Source organism: Macaca fascicularis, chromosome 19 (assembly GCF_037993035.2).
Source record: "Macaca fascicularis isolate 582-1 chromosome 19, T2T-MFA8v1.1".
NCBI classification, from domain to species: domain Eukaryota; kingdom Metazoa; phylum Chordata; class Mammalia; order Primates; family Cercopithecidae; genus Macaca; species Macaca fascicularis.
Genome location: NC_088393.1, coordinates 52,975,142 through 52,991,247, shown reverse-complemented (window position 1 = coordinate 52,991,247; position 16,106 = coordinate 52,975,142). Strand labels below are relative to the sequence as shown.

General features: G+C 53.8%; 3 protein-coding genes across 5 annotated transcripts in view; all 3 read right to left on the bottom strand.

Annotated features, from left to right (window-relative positions):
- CLPTM1 (CLPTM1 regulator of GABA type A receptor forward trafficking) overlaps window positions 1-2,656 on the bottom strand; it is a 39,543-nt gene extending 36,887 nt beyond the window's left edge. The window contains exon 1 of one of the 2 annotated variants that reach the window (XM_045380825.3): window positions 2,024-2,656. In XM_045380825.3, the coding sequence (XP_045236760.1) occupies window positions 2,024-2,110 (87 nt within the window). In that variant the 5' untranslated portion in view covers window positions 2,111-2,656. Of the gene's footprint in view, window positions 1-1,782; window positions 1,872-2,023 lie in introns of those variants that run through there. The other variant, XM_005595533.3, reaches the window with a different exon arrangement.
- Window positions 2,657-7,151: 4,495 nt separating this feature from the next.
- APOC2 (apolipoprotein C2) lies at window positions 7,152-10,722 on the bottom strand. Its single transcript, XM_015444652.4, has 4 exons — window positions 10,684-10,722; window positions 8,266-8,333; window positions 7,964-8,123; window positions 7,152-7,559 (listed from the first exon to the last, which is right to left on the bottom strand). The coding sequence occupies exons 2-4, from the start codon at window positions 8,318-8,320 to the stop codon at window positions 7,469-7,471; spliced, it is 306 nt and encodes a 101-aa protein (XP_015300138.1). The 5' UTR covers window positions 8,321-8,333; window positions 10,684-10,722; the 3' UTR covers window positions 7,152-7,468.
- Window positions 10,723-11,272: 550 nt separating this feature from the next.
- On the bottom strand, window positions 11,273-15,309 carry APOC4 (apolipoprotein C4). Of its 2 annotated transcripts, XM_065535643.1 has the most exons (4): window positions 15,193-15,309; window positions 12,667-12,808; window positions 11,754-11,928; window positions 11,273-11,443 (listed from the first exon to the last, which is right to left on the bottom strand). In XM_065535643.1, exons 1-3 carry the CDS (start codon window positions 15,266-15,268, stop codon window positions 11,763-11,765), a joined length of 384 nt encoding a protein of 127 aa, XP_065391715.1. In that variant the 5' UTR covers window positions 15,269-15,309; the 3' UTR covers window positions 11,273-11,443; window positions 11,754-11,762. The 2 variants fall into 2 exon arrangements, with proteins under 2 accessions (XP_065391715.1, XP_045234950.2); XM_045379015.2 differs by having other exon boundaries at window positions 11,273-11,928.
- Window positions 15,310-16,106: the final 797 nt, after the last annotated feature.

The window sequence follows — 16,106 nt, the reverse complement described above, 5'->3', positions numbered from 1 at the left end:
GTTGACAGTGCCGAGCTCGAGAAATCCTAGTCTAGTCTGAAGAAAAGAGTCGGATCAGCCGGGCGCGGTGGCTCAAGCCTGTAATCCCAGCACTTTGGGAGGCCGAGACGGGCGGATCACGAGGTCAGGAGATCGAGACCATCCTGGCTAACACGGTGAAACCCCGTCTCTACTAAAAGATACAAAAAACTAGCCGGGCGAGGTGGTGGGCGTCTGTGGTCCCAGCTACTCGGGAGGCTGAGGCAGGAGAATGGCGGGAACCCGGGAGGCGGAGCTTGCAGTGAGCTGAGATCTGGCCACTGCACTCCAGCCTGGGCGACAGAGCGAGACTCGGTCTCAAAGAAAAGAAAAAAAAAAAAAAAAGAGTCGGATCATGCGAGGCTGTGATTTATAAAAGAATTTGTACTTTGTCCTAAAGGCAAAGGGGTAAGTCTTGATTGTTTTTAAGCAGAGTTGGTACAAGAGAAGATCAGAGTGCCATTTGGAAGCTCAGGGCAATCAGAACAACCTGGGCCCTGGTCTCTCAATCCACCACCAACCCAATAATCAACAGAAACCCAGAGGGAAAACGACCTCCTTTCAGCAAGACTAGAAAACCCCTGAAGACAGGAACTGAGCCTTCATTCCAGCACTAACTCAACACACATTTCCTGAGCTGTCCCTGAGGCCAGGCTCTGGCTGAGAATGCTGAATAGATTCAGAGCAGATATAGTGGGCTCTATCACACTAACTTCATCCAGGTGTCCTCCCCAGGTAATACCACTTGCTCCTTCTCTGGGCTCCCCCAGTCCCTGGACACAGACTTCTGTCACCAACCTAATCATTCAGGATTATAACTGTTTGTTTACATGTCAGTCTCCTCTCCCCGTCCCATGACAGCAGGGATATGGCTGGCCCTCCTGTCCAACCTCTGCAGTTAACAGGGGAGAAATAAAGGCCTAAAGAGGGAAAGGAACTTGCCCAAGGTCATACAGAGAGTCAGCTTCATTCTCCCCTCTCAACCCGCACTCCTTTCCCCTGAGCTGCCTCCTACATGTCAGTGACATCCCAGTGGGTGGGTCGACAGCACCTTGATGTCTCCATCTATTCCCCAAATGCCTGAACGGTAGCTGCCTGAAATGGTATGCTCTGCAGTGTGTTAAGGCAGCAGTGGGTCAGAAGTCATCCGTACATGGACTAATTAACCTATAGGCCTAGTTCATGTTAAAAGCACATCCATACTAGTCCCTGTGTCAGCAATGTCTTGTAACTTCTACATAAAGTTACAAACCTAACCGGGATGACCTTCTGGAAGCGCCTTAGTCTCACTGTTCCTTGGATTCCCGTCTGTAAAATGGGTCTGTCGGCCATGCCCTGCTTATCCTGACTTCCCCAGAGCTAGAAAACTCTCAATTAATCACTGCGCACACCTCCAGCACTACAACGAAACCTGAACACCAGATCACTCTAGAAACGGCCTCAGAGCCTGGAATCGCGGAGTCGAGAAGCCAGCGCGCCAAGGCACAAGCCTGCGCCCCTCCGAGCCAGTGTCTTCCCGGCTCGAGCGATAAGGCTGGTGGCAGCCCGGCGCGAGCGCGCAGGGGACCCGACACGCAACAGGGCCCCGTTCGCGGCACCGTCCGGCCTCCCGGGCGGTCCGGCCCTCCCTGGGCCGGGTATTCAAGGTCCCTCTGGGCAAGGGGCCCCCACTGCACTGGATTCCACCACAAAAAGCAGGACACGCCCCGTGGGAGGCCCCCCGACTGGGGAAGAACCCCCTCAGTCCCCTTTCGGCCTCCGTACCTGACCGGAGCCGCCTCCCCCGGCCGCCACCACGGCGCTGCGGGCCCCGTCCACCTCCTGCGCCGCCGCCATCTTCCCGCTCCGGGTCCCCGCCCCCGCCGCCAGCCCCGCCCCGTCCCCGACGGCGCAGCGTAATCGCGCGAGATTTCATGCTTTCTAGCCCCGCCGGGCCACCGTATCCGGCAAGAGTGCCGCAGCCACGCCTCTCAGAAAGGCCGCTTTCGGCTGTGAAAGGACCAACCTGGCCACCGTATTCCTTTCCCGCAGGCTGTTTCCACCTAATAGAAACACTGTATGTTCCGAACTCCAGGACTTTCTCTGCCAGCATGCACCTCCCATAAGTTGTCTCTTCCGCCCCTTCACATTAACCCATGTTTTCGGTTATATGAGCCTTTCGGGCCATCCTGTCCGCTTCTCCCTGCCGATTCTTTTCGTCCTTTTCGTTCCATGTTTCTTGAGCTTTACCGGCCACAGTACGGCTTCGAACCACGCCCCTCTTTCGTCAGAGAAACCTTTCTGGCCACCGTATTCGGAGTCGAAGAGCAAGCCTTTTGCCCAGCACCCTTGTCTTCTGACCCCTCTTCCTAACACAACTCTTTCGTCCAAGTCTCCTGAGCTCATAGCCTTTCTGTGTATTTAGAATTCCAATTCCAGGGGTCTTACGGCCAACACACCTGCGATGAGACCCTATGATACACCCCGAAGCCTTCGGTCGGCCCTGCCTAGCACGCATGCGCGTTCCCTTAGTGGTCCAAACCTCGCATCCCTGGACTAGGCTTCACAGGCTCTGAGAATTCCACAGTTTTTCATTAGCTGTGTGTCTTCGTACAGCTCTAAACCCGGCCATGTGCTGGGAGATCCCTGGCTTGGAGAGGGTGTTACGGAGGCCCAGAGAGGACAAGACTCTAGGAGGCCGTTAACTCTTCGCACGTGAAATTGGGTGGACGTCTGGCCAGGGTTCAAATCCTTGTGGTGCTACTGACCGGATAAGAGATCCTGGACAAGTGGCATCTCTCTCTCTCACTCTCTGTCTTTTTTTTTTTTTTTTTTTTTTAGATGAAGTCTCACTCTGCCCACCAGGCTGGAGTGCAATGGCGCGATCTCGGCCCACTGCAACCTCGGCCTCCCGGGTTCAAGTGATTCTCCTGCCTCAGCCTCCCAAGTAGCTGAGATCACAGGAGCGCGCCACCACGCCTGGCTAATTTTTTTTTTTTTGTAAGTAGAGACGGAGTTTCACCGTGTTGGCCAGACTGGTGACAAGTGACATCTCTGAGCCTCAGTTTCTCCCCTTTTATAAACTAGGGATTATAATCGTACTCATTATTCGTCTTCCCGTTTTGCCCCCCTGTGTTATTGGGAAGACGTAGTTAGATCGCGAATGTAAAACATCAGGCCCTGGGCCTCATGCTTAAGTGGTCAATATTCGGGGCGCTGTGATTATGAACTTTATATATTACCTGGAAAGAGAGTAAGCTTTGCATTGGGATATTCTAAATGTTTAATTATCATTTTATTATCGGTTTCCTCCACTTTCCTCTAGGTCTCAGCTCTGTAATACTAGCTCTCGATCTAGGAAGCTCTCTCTGGGTTGCTTTCCCATCCTCCCTTGCCTCCTCAGCTGCTCCACCCCACCCCTGCTCACTTTGTGTCATCACTGTCAGGGGTGGGTGTGTCTCCCCAACTGGGCGGGCTGACCCTGGACTGTTGTGGTCACTGCTATATCTCCAGCACTGCCCTGGGGATTATTGCTGAAAGAAAGTATGAGGCTCTCTAAGTGCAGAAGGTGAGTGACTTACCTCTCTGAGGGCTAACACAGGGCAAGAAGGAACCTTAGAAAACTTCATGCCTCAGCAGGGCGCGGTGGCTCACGCCTGTAATCCCAGCACTTTGGGAGGCCGAGGCAGGCAGATCACCTGAGGTCGGGAGTTTGAGACCAGCCTGGCCAACATGGTGAAACCCCGTCTCTACTAAAAGTACAAAATTAGCTGAGTGTGGTGGCACATGCCTATAATCCCAGCTACTCGGGAGGTTGAGGCAGGAGAATCGCTTGAACCCGGGAGGCAGAGGTTGCAGTGAGCCGAGATCATGCCATTGCACTCCCAGCCTGGGCAACAAGAGGGAAACTGTCTCAAAAAAAAAAAAAAAAAAAAAGTACAAAATTACTTGTACAAATTTAGGTAGAGGACCATGGAAAGCCCAGGCAAGTGAGGGGCCCTTTTTTTTTTTTTTTTGACAGAGTCTTGCCCCAGGTTGGAGTGCGGTGGCGCCATCTCGGCTCACCGCAAGCTCCGACTCCCAGGTTCACACCATTCGCCGGCCTCAGCCTCCCAAGTAGCTGGGACTACAGGCGCCGGCCACCACACCAGGCTAATTTTTTTTTTTTTTTTTTTAGTAGAGACGGGGTTTCACTGTGTTAGCCAGGATAGTCTCGATCTCCTGACTTCGTGATCTGCCTGCCTCGGCCTCCCAAAGTGCTGGGATGACACGCGTGAGCCACTGGGCCCGGCCAAGTGAGGGGCTTTGAAACTTTCACCAGCCTCACTGCAACCCCAACTGTGCTCTAGGCTATAAATACAAACTGCCCCAATGTGCCGTCCAAGTCTCATACACTGCAAGGGCCAATGTGCTGGAGCATGACGAGGTCTCAGCTTCTGATGAAAAGTGTGATCTTGGACAGGGCTCCTGTGGAGCCAGGTTCCCTGCAGAGCCTTCCTACGCTCTGTTGAGTGACCAAATAAATTCTGCCATTCTGTCCAGGCTTGGTGGCTCATGCCTGTAATCCTAGCACTCTGGGAGGCTGAGGCAGAAGGATCGCTTGAGCCTGGGAGTTTAAGACCAGCCTTGGCTACATAGCGAGATCCTAGCTCTACTAAAAATTTAAAAAATTAGGCGGTGTGGTGGCATCCATCTGTGGTCCAGCTACTCCGAGGCTGAGGTGGGAGGGATGCCGGAGCCCAGGAGTTCGTTCGAGGTTGCAATTAGCTGTGATCACACTACTGCACTCCATCCTGGGTGACAGAGTGAGACTCTGTCTCTTAAAAAGTTAAGAATCATAGTAAGTAAAAAATTCTGCCATTCCTACTGTAAGTCACATGATAGACCCACTGTTCTCTCCACTAGGGGGCGCAAAATACTGATCAAGGGCTGTGATTTCAGGTTCTAAGGGAGAAGGGGACTGGGGATCCAACCTTCTAGGTCCTGAGGAGAAGGGATTGGGGGGTCCCAGACTCCTGAGTCCTAGGGGAAGAAGAATCTAGGGGCCTGGACTCTGGGGCCCCTGAGGGGAATGGGGTTCTGAGAAAGGAAGGAGGAGTCTGAGGCCAGCACCAGTATTGGTTGGAAGCGGAACTGGTCCGGGCAGTGCTTTGGTTTGGCTCGAGTCCGTGGGAACCAAGTGGACAGAGCAGGGATTGTTACTCCAGGGTCTCCCCCTCCCCACCACCTCCTGCGCTTGGCAGCCTCCGTTCTTCCCAGGCCCCGGGGACTCGGGGGCATTGCCCACAGTCCCTCTCCAGGGCCCCTGTTTTTTACTGGACTCAGCTGCCCAGCCCCAGGACCTGGGAAAACTGCCCCAAGGGTGTTGAAAGCCTGGCTGGAGGTTAATGCCAAGCAGATTAGGAGAAACACAAGCCGTGGATCTCCAGAGACCAATAGCCCCACCCATGGGACTTGGGGAGCAGGACCACCCTGGACTCCCTCAGGATACAGGAATCTCGGCCCCCAGCCCCCTTCATTCATGGTCCCAGCAGTGGCCTCCTTCAGACCATGGAGCCTCTGCTTATTTGCACCTTCTGCCTTCTGTGCTTTTTACTTGCATTTTTTTAAAATAAGTTTTTCTTTTTTCTTTTTTTTTCTTTTTTTTTTTTTTTTTTGAGACAAAGTCTCACTCTGCTGCCCAGGCTAGAGTGCAGTGGCCCGATCTCTGCCTCCTGGGTACAAGCAGTTCTCCTGCCTCAGCCTCCAGGTAACTGGGATTACAGGCGCAGGCCACTCTGGCTAATTTTTGTGTTTTTATTAGAGAAATTTTTGTGTTTTATTTTTGTGTTTTCACCATGTTGGCCAGGCTGGTCTTGAACTCCTCACCTCAGATGATCTGCCCACCTTGGCCAAGCAAAGCTCTGGGATTACAGGCGTGAGCCACTGTGCCAGCCCTAGAGGTCTGTCTTCTTAGGTCCCGCCCAATGCAGCACTGACTTGAGCACCATTCTCCCCTCTGCCACGGGACCTTTATACCTGATTGCAGTGGCACATTTAAAGTGTCAGCCCAGGCCTGGTGCAGTGGTTCACACCGGTAATCCCAGCACTTTGGGAGGGCAAGGTGGGCAGATCGCTTGAGCCTGGGAATCGGAGACTAGCTTAGGCAACATGGCAAAACCCCGTCTCTACTAAAAATACAAAAAATTAGCCAGGTGTGGCAGTAGGCATCTCTAGTCCCAACTACTTAGGAGGCTGGGATGGGAGGATCTCTTGAGCCCAAGAGGTCAAGCCTAGAGTAAGCGAAGATCTCACCCCTGCGCTTCAGCCTGGGCAACAGAGCAAGACCTTATCTCAAAACAAAATAAATAAAATAAAAAATGTGTTAGTCCAGCAACTGTGAGGCAGGAAAATAGGGTCTGGAGGCAGGGAACATAAGGCCAGTTCACTTCAGCTATAACAGGAAACATCCTCTCCTGTAGGCGGTAAATAACTTTGTAACTTTTCTTCATCCTCTTCATTTACATAGGGTGTACGGGAAGTAACCAGTGGAAGGGGAATCCTCTAGGGAGGGAGTTTAAACTCCCAAAAATTCTGTAACAGGACTTTTGAACCCATATGCTTGGGCCCGCTCCCACACTGTGGAGTGTACGTTCATTTTCAATAAATCCCTTCATTTCTTCCTTGCTTTGTCTGTTTTGTTCAGTTCTTTGTTCAAGACGCCAAGAACCTGGATACCATCCACTGTTAACAACTGGAGACTGTCAGAGGCCACTGTGGACTACCTGTGTCTATGATGTGTCATTTTACAAATGAGAAAGCCGGATTTTGGCCTGGCGCGGTGGCTCATACCTGTCACCCCAGTACTTTGGGAGGCCGAGGCAGGTGGATCACTTGAGGTCAGGAGTTTGAGACCAGCCTAGCCATCATGGGGAAACCCTGTGTCTACTAAAAATACAAACATTAACCGTGCACAGTGGCACATGCCTGTAATCCCAACTACTCCAGAGGCTGAGGCACAGAGAATCGCTGCAGCCTTGGAGGCGGAGGGTGCAGCGAGCTGAGATTGCACCACTGCAGTCCAGCCTGGGTGACAGAGTGAAACCCAACCTCAAAAAAAAAAAAAAAAGAGAGAGAGAGAGAGAAAGCTGGACTTCAATAAAGAGCAGTTCTAATTGCTGTTTCGATTATTTACTGTTACTATTCACTGTTTTATTCCCACGGACCCATGGGTTAGGGCTCCATACACAACAGTAGGTGCTGATTAAATGTTGGCTGGACTGAGTCAGCCCCTCCATCTTGGCCCCTGAGTCCTCAGAAAAGCAGTGCCATCCATGAGAAGCAACTTGAATTGTATTTTTTGTTGAAAAGAATTCAGGCTAGAGTTGGGAGCAGGATGCAAGAGCTACTGGGAAGGGGGAGCTCAGTCCGAACCTGGGGGATCAGGGGAGCGGGGGACTCTCCCCTTGTCCACAGATGGAGGGTCTGGCTGTTATTCCTCTCCCTTCAGCACAGAAAGAACTTGGTCAGTAAAAATGCCTGTGTAAGTGCTCATGGCTGCTGTGCTTTTGCTGTACAAGTCCCTGGGGAGAAAGCACAGAGGGTTAGAGGGAAGAGGGGCTGGGGGCCTGGACTCCTGGGTCTGAGGGAGGAGGGGCTGAGGCCTGGACTCCTGGGTCTGAGGGAGAAAGAGGGGCTGGGGGCCCGGGTCTGAGGGAGGAGAGGCTGGGGGCCCGGACTCCTGGATCTGAGGGTGGAGAGGCTGGGGGCCCGGACTCCTGGGTCTGAGGGTGGAGGGGCTGGGGGCCCGGACTCCTGGGTCTGAGGGTGGAGGGGCTGGGGGCCCGGACTCCTGGGTCTGAGGGAGGAGGGGCTGGGGGCCCGGACTCCTGGGTCTGAGGGAGGAGGGGCTGGGGCCTGAACTTCTGGGTCCCGGATACAGTCGGTGGTACGGGCCAGACCCCATTTCTCCAGGGGCAGGTGCTACCTGAGTTTCTCGTCTACAGCAGGCAGGTATGTCTTCTCGTACAGCTTCTGGGCGGCTGCCTTTGCTGACTCCCAGTAACTGGAGAGAGATTCCTGCACCCGGCTGAGCAAGGCCGGGCTGGGCGGTTCATCTTGCTGGGGGAGTTGGGCCCCCTGGACCTCTGCAGGGGGAGAGTGTGTCAGGGGAGCCCATGGGGCTGCAGCAGGGGGAAAGGAGGCAGGAATGAGGGGAGAGGGCAGAGGCAGGGGTAAGAAGGGCCTGAGCTGAGAAGATGCTTGGAGCTCATTCGCCTCCCCACTCACCGAATCCCAGTACCAGGAGGACGAGACACAGAGCCAGGAGGAATCGTGTGCCCATGGTGTCGGGAGACCTGGAACATTGAGTGGGGGTCATATGGCAGGCTGACTGGAGGCGGCTGTTCCTGTGGTCACGCCCCACTCTGGTGGGGGGACTGAGATCCTGCTCTGCGTGTACTCGGTGTCCAAGTCAAGTTTCCCATGCATGGACTTGGACACAGCCCCCTTCTTGGGCCTCACTTTCCAACATCCTGTGATTCTACTCCTGATTTTGACATTTTAATTCTTTTTTTTTTTAATTTCCTTTTTTGAAACGGAATCTCACTCTGTCACCCAGGTTGGAGTATAATGGTGCGATCTTGGCTCACCGCAACCCATACCTCCCAGGTTCAAGAAATTCTCCTGCCTCAGCTTCCCCAGTAGCTGGGATTACAGGCATCCGCCACCACGCCTGGCTGCTTTTTGTTTTTGTTTTTGTTTTTTTGAGATGAAGTCTTGCTCTGTCATCCAGGCTGGAATGCAGTGGTGTGTTCTCAGCTCACTGCAACCTCTGCCTCTGGGGTTCAAGCAATTCTCCTGCCTCAGCCTCCCAAGGAGCTGGGATTACAGGTGCCTGCCACCATGCCTGGCTAATTTTTTGTATTTTTAGTAGAGAGGCGGTTCCACCATGCTGGCCAGGCTGGTCTTGAACTCCTGACCTCATGATACATCTTCCTCGGCCTCCCAAAGTGCTGGGATTACAGGTGTGAGCCACTGCGCCCCACCTAAGTTTTGTATTTTTAGTAGAGATGAGGTTTCACTATGTTGTCCAGGCGGGTCTTGAACTCCTAACCTCAAGTGATTTGCCTGCCTTGGCCTCCCCAAGTGCTGGGATTACAGGCGTGAGCCACCATGCCTGGCTGCTAATTTTTATTCTTTTGTAGAGATGGGGGACTTGCTTTGTTGCCCAGGCTGGTCTGGAACTCCTGGGCTCAAGCGATCCTCCCATCTTGGCCTTCCCAAGGTGCTGGGAGTACAGGCGTGAGCCACTGAGCCCAGCCTAGAAGGCTTTCTTGAGCACCTAAACAGTTCTGGGCCCAGCAGGAACACAGCAAAGCCCCCGCCCTTTGCTAAGCCTGAGTCAGTGCAGGGAGGTGCTCTGCAGACACCATTAAGGACCCACACTAGATCAAAAGCCCTAAGTCAGACCTCATGTCCCTGCATCTGCTCATTGAGTTCTCACCCGCCCTATGAGGGAGGCACTTTTGGTTACGAAGAACATGCACAGGGCACAATATCATCATCCACACGTAGGAGATGAGGAAGCTACATCAGAAAGAGGTTTAAATCTGATCCCTGGAGAAAGAACGGCTCAAGCAAATGGTCTACAATTCTTTTTTTTTTTTTTTTTTTGAGACAGGGTCTTGCTCTGTTGCCCAGGCTGGAGTGCAATGGCAGAATTTTGGCTCACTGCAACCTCTGTCTCCCGGGTTCTAGTGATTTTCCTGCCTCAGCCTCCTGAGTAACTGGGAATACAAGCATGCACCACCACACCTGTCTAATTTTTGTATTTTTAGTAGAGACAGGGTTTCACCATGTTGGCCAGGCTGGTCTCCAACTCCTGACATCAAGTGATCCATCCACCTCGGCCTCCCAAAGCGTTTGGATTACAGGTGTAAGCCACTGCGCCCAGCCTACAATTCTTTTTTAGATTTTTTAATTCTTTCATTCTTTTTTTTCCCCCAAGATTGAGTCTTGTTCTGTCACCCAGGCTGGAGTGCAGTGGCATGATCTGGGCTCACTGCAACCTCTGCCTCCCGGGTTCAAGCAATTCTCCTGCCTCAGCCTCCGGAGTAGCTGGGATTACAGGCACGCGCCACCACACCTGGCTAATTTTTGTATTTTTAGTAGAGATGGGGTTTCACCATGCTGGTAAGGCTGGTCTTGAACTCCTGACCTCAGGTGATCCACCCGCCTCGGCCTCCCAAAGTGCTGGGATTACAGGCGTGAGACAATATGCCTAGCCCTTTTTCTTTTTTAGAAATGGGGTTTCTCTGTCACCCAGGCTGGAACACAGTGGCAAGATCATAGCTCACTGCAGCCTCAAACTCCTGGGCTCAAGGGATCCTCCCCTCCTCAGACACCCAACTCTAAGCAGAGGTTCAAATAGTCTACATTTCTAAATTCTGTGATTTACGGAGTGTGGTGATGCACCTATAGTCCCAGCTACTGCGGAGGCTGAGGCAGGAGGATTGCTTGAGCCTAGGAGTTTGAGTCTAGCCTGGGCAATATAGCAAGACTCCATCACACACACACACACTCACACAAAGTCACAGTTCCAACACGGGCTTCTAACATTGTGCCTCCTACAATTCCTACTTTATCGATCTTTGCCCTCTCCCTGCTGACGCCCCCCTGCCCCCGCACCCTGGGTCCCTCTCTTACCAGACTCGCGGGCTGTCCTCACCAGCTCTGGACAGGCATAGAGAGGCTTTATAGCATTTGAGACCCACTTCCGCTCCACAGCCACCACCCCCATCCTTTGTCTAGGCCAAAGTCCTGGCCAACAGAACCACTGAGGGGGTGGATGGGGACAGAAAGGGCAATGACATCCCCCAAGGTCACGCCACAGGGAACCTTCACTCAAGTGACAGGGAACCCTCACTCTGAGAATTTGCCTCTGACAGAGGCTGGCTTGGGGGCTGTGGAGGGGTCGGAGGTGCTGGGTGCCCACTGGGAATGGAGTCAGAGCTTGTGGGAGACAAGGGCGAAGTTCTCAATGAGGGCCATCATGGGGACCTGCTGACTCCACCTGCACTCCTGCCCTCACCCTCCTGAAACTGGTGCGCCTCGAAGTCCCCCATTCTCCACAAACCCACAATAGGGTGTTATCCCTTGATACCCTTCCCTACCCCCCAACTCTCCCTTCCCCATCAGGTGTCACCTCTTCTACTCATTAATTCCTGGGAGGAGGTGGGGTGGGTTTTCTTCTGGCCATACTGGGGAAGGATCCAGACAGGGACACAGGTGAGACTTTATTTATTGGAGAAGTATGAACTTTTTTTATTTCTTTTTGTTTCCCCCCCAAGGGATCTCGCTGTGTTGCCCAGGCTGGTCTCGGACTCCTGGGCTCAAGCCATCCTTCCACCTCAGCCTCCTGAGTCGCTGGGACTACAGGCACCCGCCACAACCACCCCTGGCTTTTTTTTTTTTTTTTTTTTTTTTTTTTTTGAGACGGAGTCTTGCTCTGTCACCCAAGCTGGAGTGCAGTGGCGCGATCCTGGCTCACTGCAAGCTCCGCCTCCTGGGTTCACGCCATTCTCCTGCCCCAGCCTCCCGAGTAGCTGGGACTACAGGCGCCCGCCACTGCGCCCGGCTCATTTTTTGTATTTTTAGTAGAGACGGGGTTTCACCGTGGTCTCGATCTCCTGACCTTGTGATCCGCCCGCCTCGGCCTCCCAAAGTGCTGGGATTACAGGCGTGAGCCACCGCGCCCGGCTTCACCCCTGGCTTTTATGAATATTTTAACCCTGGTCCTTGTCCCCACAGACAATCCTGGGGCACAGGCTGTGGGTCTTGTTCAAGAGGCTTTCTTTGGATTTGAGGAGCCAGGCCTTGGTGCGCGGACCCAGGTCCCTGAGGTGGTCGTCATAGTACGTCTGCATGAAGCCCCGGAAGGTGCTGAGGCTCCTGAGGGAGAGAGGACATCACGGTGGAGGCCCCAGCTCTCCCCAGGTGTTCTCTGCCCCATTTATCTGCTCCTTTCTCTGACCTAGTTCTTGCTCTCAGCTCTAACCCTCTGCTCCTCCCAGACCTAGGGGTCACAGCCCCACTGCCGCCCTTTCCTCCTCCCTGAAACCCAGGGGTTCCGGCCCCAGCCCCTCCTCCCTCAGACCCAGGAGTCCAGGCCCCCAGCCCCTCCTTCTCCCTCAGGCCCAGGAGTCCAGGCCCCCAGCCCCTCCTTCTCCCTCAGGCCCAGGAGTCCAGGCCCCCAGCCCCTCCTTCTCCCTCAGGCCCAGGAGTCCAGGCCCCCAGCCCCTCCTTCTCCCTCAGGCCCAGGAGTCCAGGCCCCCAGCCCCTCCTTCTCCCTCAGGCCCAGGAGTCCAGGCCCCCAGCCCCTCCTTCTCCCTCAGACCCAGGAGTCCAGGCCCCCAGCCTTCCTCCCTCAGACCCAGGAGTCCAGGCCCCCAGCCTTCCTCCCTCAGACCCAGGAGTCCAGGCCCCCAGCCTTCCTCCCTCAGACCCAGAGATACAGGGCCTCAGTCCCTCCTCCCTCAGACCCAGGAGCCCAGGCCCCCATCCCCTCCCTCAGACCCAGGAGCCCAGGCCCCCAGCCCCTCCTCCCTCAGACCCAGAGATACAGGGCCCAGCCCCTCCTCCCTCAGACCCAGGAGTCCTCTCCTGCCACCCAGTCCAGCACACACTCACCAGAACCACTGCCACCTGTCTCTGGTCCTGTTCAACACTGGCTCCAGCAGCTCCTTCATCCTGCCCGTCGCCAGGCTCCAGTGACTCATCTTTAGCTTTGGTGGGGGGCTGGGGGTTCCTTCATAGGCTTCTGACTGGCATGCTAGGTGGAACCAGAGGGCAACTTGGGCGGGCTGGGACCCTACAATCCCCCCTTCTCCCTTTCCCGCCATGCTCATCCTGTGTCACTCCTGGTGGCCCAGGGGCAGCCCCCTGCCAGTCCTCTTGCCTCCTGCCTTTACCCGTATATGTCCCATGATCGCTTACCCCTCCTTCAACCATCAGTCATCTCTCTCTCTCCCCCTTTTTTTTTTTTTTTTGAGACAGAGTCAGTCTCTTGCTCTGTTGCCCAGGGTGGAGTGCAGTGGCATGATCTTGTCTCATTACAACCTCCACCTCCTGGATTCAAGCAATTTTCCTGCCTCAGCCTCCTGAGTAGCTAGGATTACAGGCATGTGCCACCATGCCCGGCTAATTTTTATATTTTAAGTAGAGATGGGTTTTTGCCATGTTGGGGCCTTAAACTCCTGACCTCAAGTGATCCACCCACCTCAGCCTCCCAAAATGCTGGGATTACAGATGTGAGCCACCCCGTCCGGCCGGGCCATCTCTTCACCTTGTGTCAGTAGTCTCTCCTATCACCCTGTCTGCCTATGGTTTCCCTCTAACGGCCTCTCTAAGTGCCATCCTCTGATGCCTCCCTTCACCACCTGATTTTGCTGCCCAGGAACTACCCCTTTCCCCCTTAGTCTCCTGTGACCCCCACCCTGTCTAAGCTACCTCTATGGACAGTGGAGGGAAAGCAGGAGGTGACTTTCTGCCCCCAGGGGCAGACATTGGCTCAGCCTTGCTGTCAGTTCCTCTTTCCAGGCCAGACCTTCTACCCACGCGTCTGGACAAAGCCTCGCCTACAGAGACCAACCGTCACGCGGGGGCCACATGTGGCCGGCTGTGTGCCTTGGCCAGTGACTTATCCTCTCTCCCCATGACTCAGTTTCCCCTTCTGTAGAATGGGATAATAGTACCTACCGCAGGGTTATTGTGAGAATTGAGTTAATACATACGATGCACATAGAATGGTGCCTTGCACATTGTAGGCGCTATATACGTGTTAATTTCTTTTTTTTTTGAGACTGAGTCTTGCTCTGTCGCCCAGGCTGGAGTGCAGTGGCGCGATCTTGGCTCACTGCAAGCTCCGCCTCCCGGGTTCAAGTGATTCTCTGGCCTCAACCTCCCAAGTAGCTAGGACTACAGGTGTGTGCCACTATGTGTGGCTAATTTTTTGTATTTTTAGTAGAGACAGGTTTTTACCCGTCCGTTAGCCAGGATGGTCTCAATCTCCTGACCTTGTGATCTGCCCGCCTCGGCCTTCCAAAGTGCTGGGATTACAGGCATGAGCCAACGTGCCCGGCCCTGTGTTAAAAATTTAAATTTCTACTGGATGACACTGATCTAGAATATGATCCCATTTTAAAATAAAGTACATCGCCGGGCATGGTGGCTCATGCCTGTAATCCCAGCACTTTGGGAGGCCAAGGTGGGCGGATCACCTGAAGTCAGGAGTTCAAGACCAGCCTGGGCAACATGGCAAAACCCTGTCTCTACCAAAAATATAAAAAATTAGGCAGGGCCGGGCGCGGTGGCTCAAGCCTGTAATCCCAGCACTTTGGGAGGCCGAGGCGGGTGGATCACAAGGTCAGGAGATCGAGACTATCCTGGCTAACATGGTGAAACCCCGTCTCTACTAAAAATACAAAAAACTAGCCGGGCGTGGTGGCGGGCGCCTGTAGTCTCAGCTACTTGGGAGGCTGAGGCGGGAGAATGGCGTGAACCCGGGAGGCGGAGCTTGCAGTGAGCCGAGATCACGCCACTGCACTCCAGCCTGGGAGACACAGCGAGACTCCGTCTCAAAAAAAAAAAAAAAAAAAAAAAAAAAAAAAAAATTAGGCAGGCGTGGTGGCGTGCGTCTGTAGTCCCAAATACTCTGAAGGCTGAGGCAGGAGAATCGCTTGAACTGGGGAGGCGGGTGATGCAGTGAGCCGAGATCGCACCACTGCACTGTCACGCACTGGGTGACAACAGACTTCGTCTCAAAAAAAAAAAAATTAAATGCATATGCAAAACACAGACGTACACACCAGCACACACTCACAGACCCCCTCACATGTGTCCACACACTCAAATATTTTGCACACATGTACCCCACAGAGAGACAGGTGCACACAAATACATACATGCACACAGACATGCACTTTTACCACGACTGTGTACTCCCAGTTCCACGCACGCACACACACACATGCACAGATGATCCCAGTTTGTACCAATGTTATATTCACACTTTACTCTCAACTACTGACACACACACTCCCCGACACGCACACGCTCCGTACTCACGTCTCACGTGGCTACAGAGCCACAGGACACACAGCCACACTCACACCCACCAGGTGTGGGCCCCACATCCCTCCACCCTCTTCTTCTCACCCCCAATGCAGGCCAGGACCAGCACACAGAGGTACAGGGCAAGCAGGTCCTGGAGCCTGTTTCTGAGGAGGGACATTTCTGGGGGTTCCGTGCCTCTGTCCCTCTGGGCTCAACTCTGTGGGCCGGGGGAGGGGAGGCTGCACAGAGCAGGGCCCTCCTCCGGCCACCTCCCCACTTGGCAGAGACTTCAAAGAGCCGGGCCCAGGTGACAGTGGCAATCAGAGGTCATGCCTCTGTGGGCCTCCCTCCTTCCCACCCTCCCACACCGTGCCCTGAGAGAAGACAGAGGCTCTTGAGCCTCCTGCACTGAAGCAGTTTCAAATCCTGTCTCCACCTCCCATGACAGCCTCATTTGCTGGCCTGTTTCCTCCTCTATAAAGTGTGAGACATAGTACATATTTCAGGATATTACTTGAACAAATACAAAGAAAGGCACAGTGGCTCATGCCTGTAATCCCAACACTTTGGGAGGCCGAGGTGGGCAGATCATATGAGGCCAGAAGTTTGAGACCAACCTGGCCAACACGGTGAAACCCTGTCTCTACTAAAAATACAAAAATTAGCCAGACATAGTGACACGCGCCTGTAATCCCAGCTACTCAGGAGACTGAGGCAGGAGAATCACTTGAACCCGGGAGGTGAAGGCTACAGTGAGCCACGATCATGCCATTGCACTTCAGCCTGGGTGACAAAAAGACTCTGTCTCAAAACAAAACAAAAACAAAGAAAGCTCTTACCATGGAGCCTGGCATTATAGGTGCTCAAAGATCATCGCTGTTATTATTATTTTGTGTCTACTTTCTCCTAGCCACTGGGCTGCAGGGCCAGGCTTGTGGTAGGGCCTCAACAGGGCCTAAGGGATGATGGCAGGAAATAGCAACACAGTCTCATGTCTCCAGCCTCTGTTTCTTTCC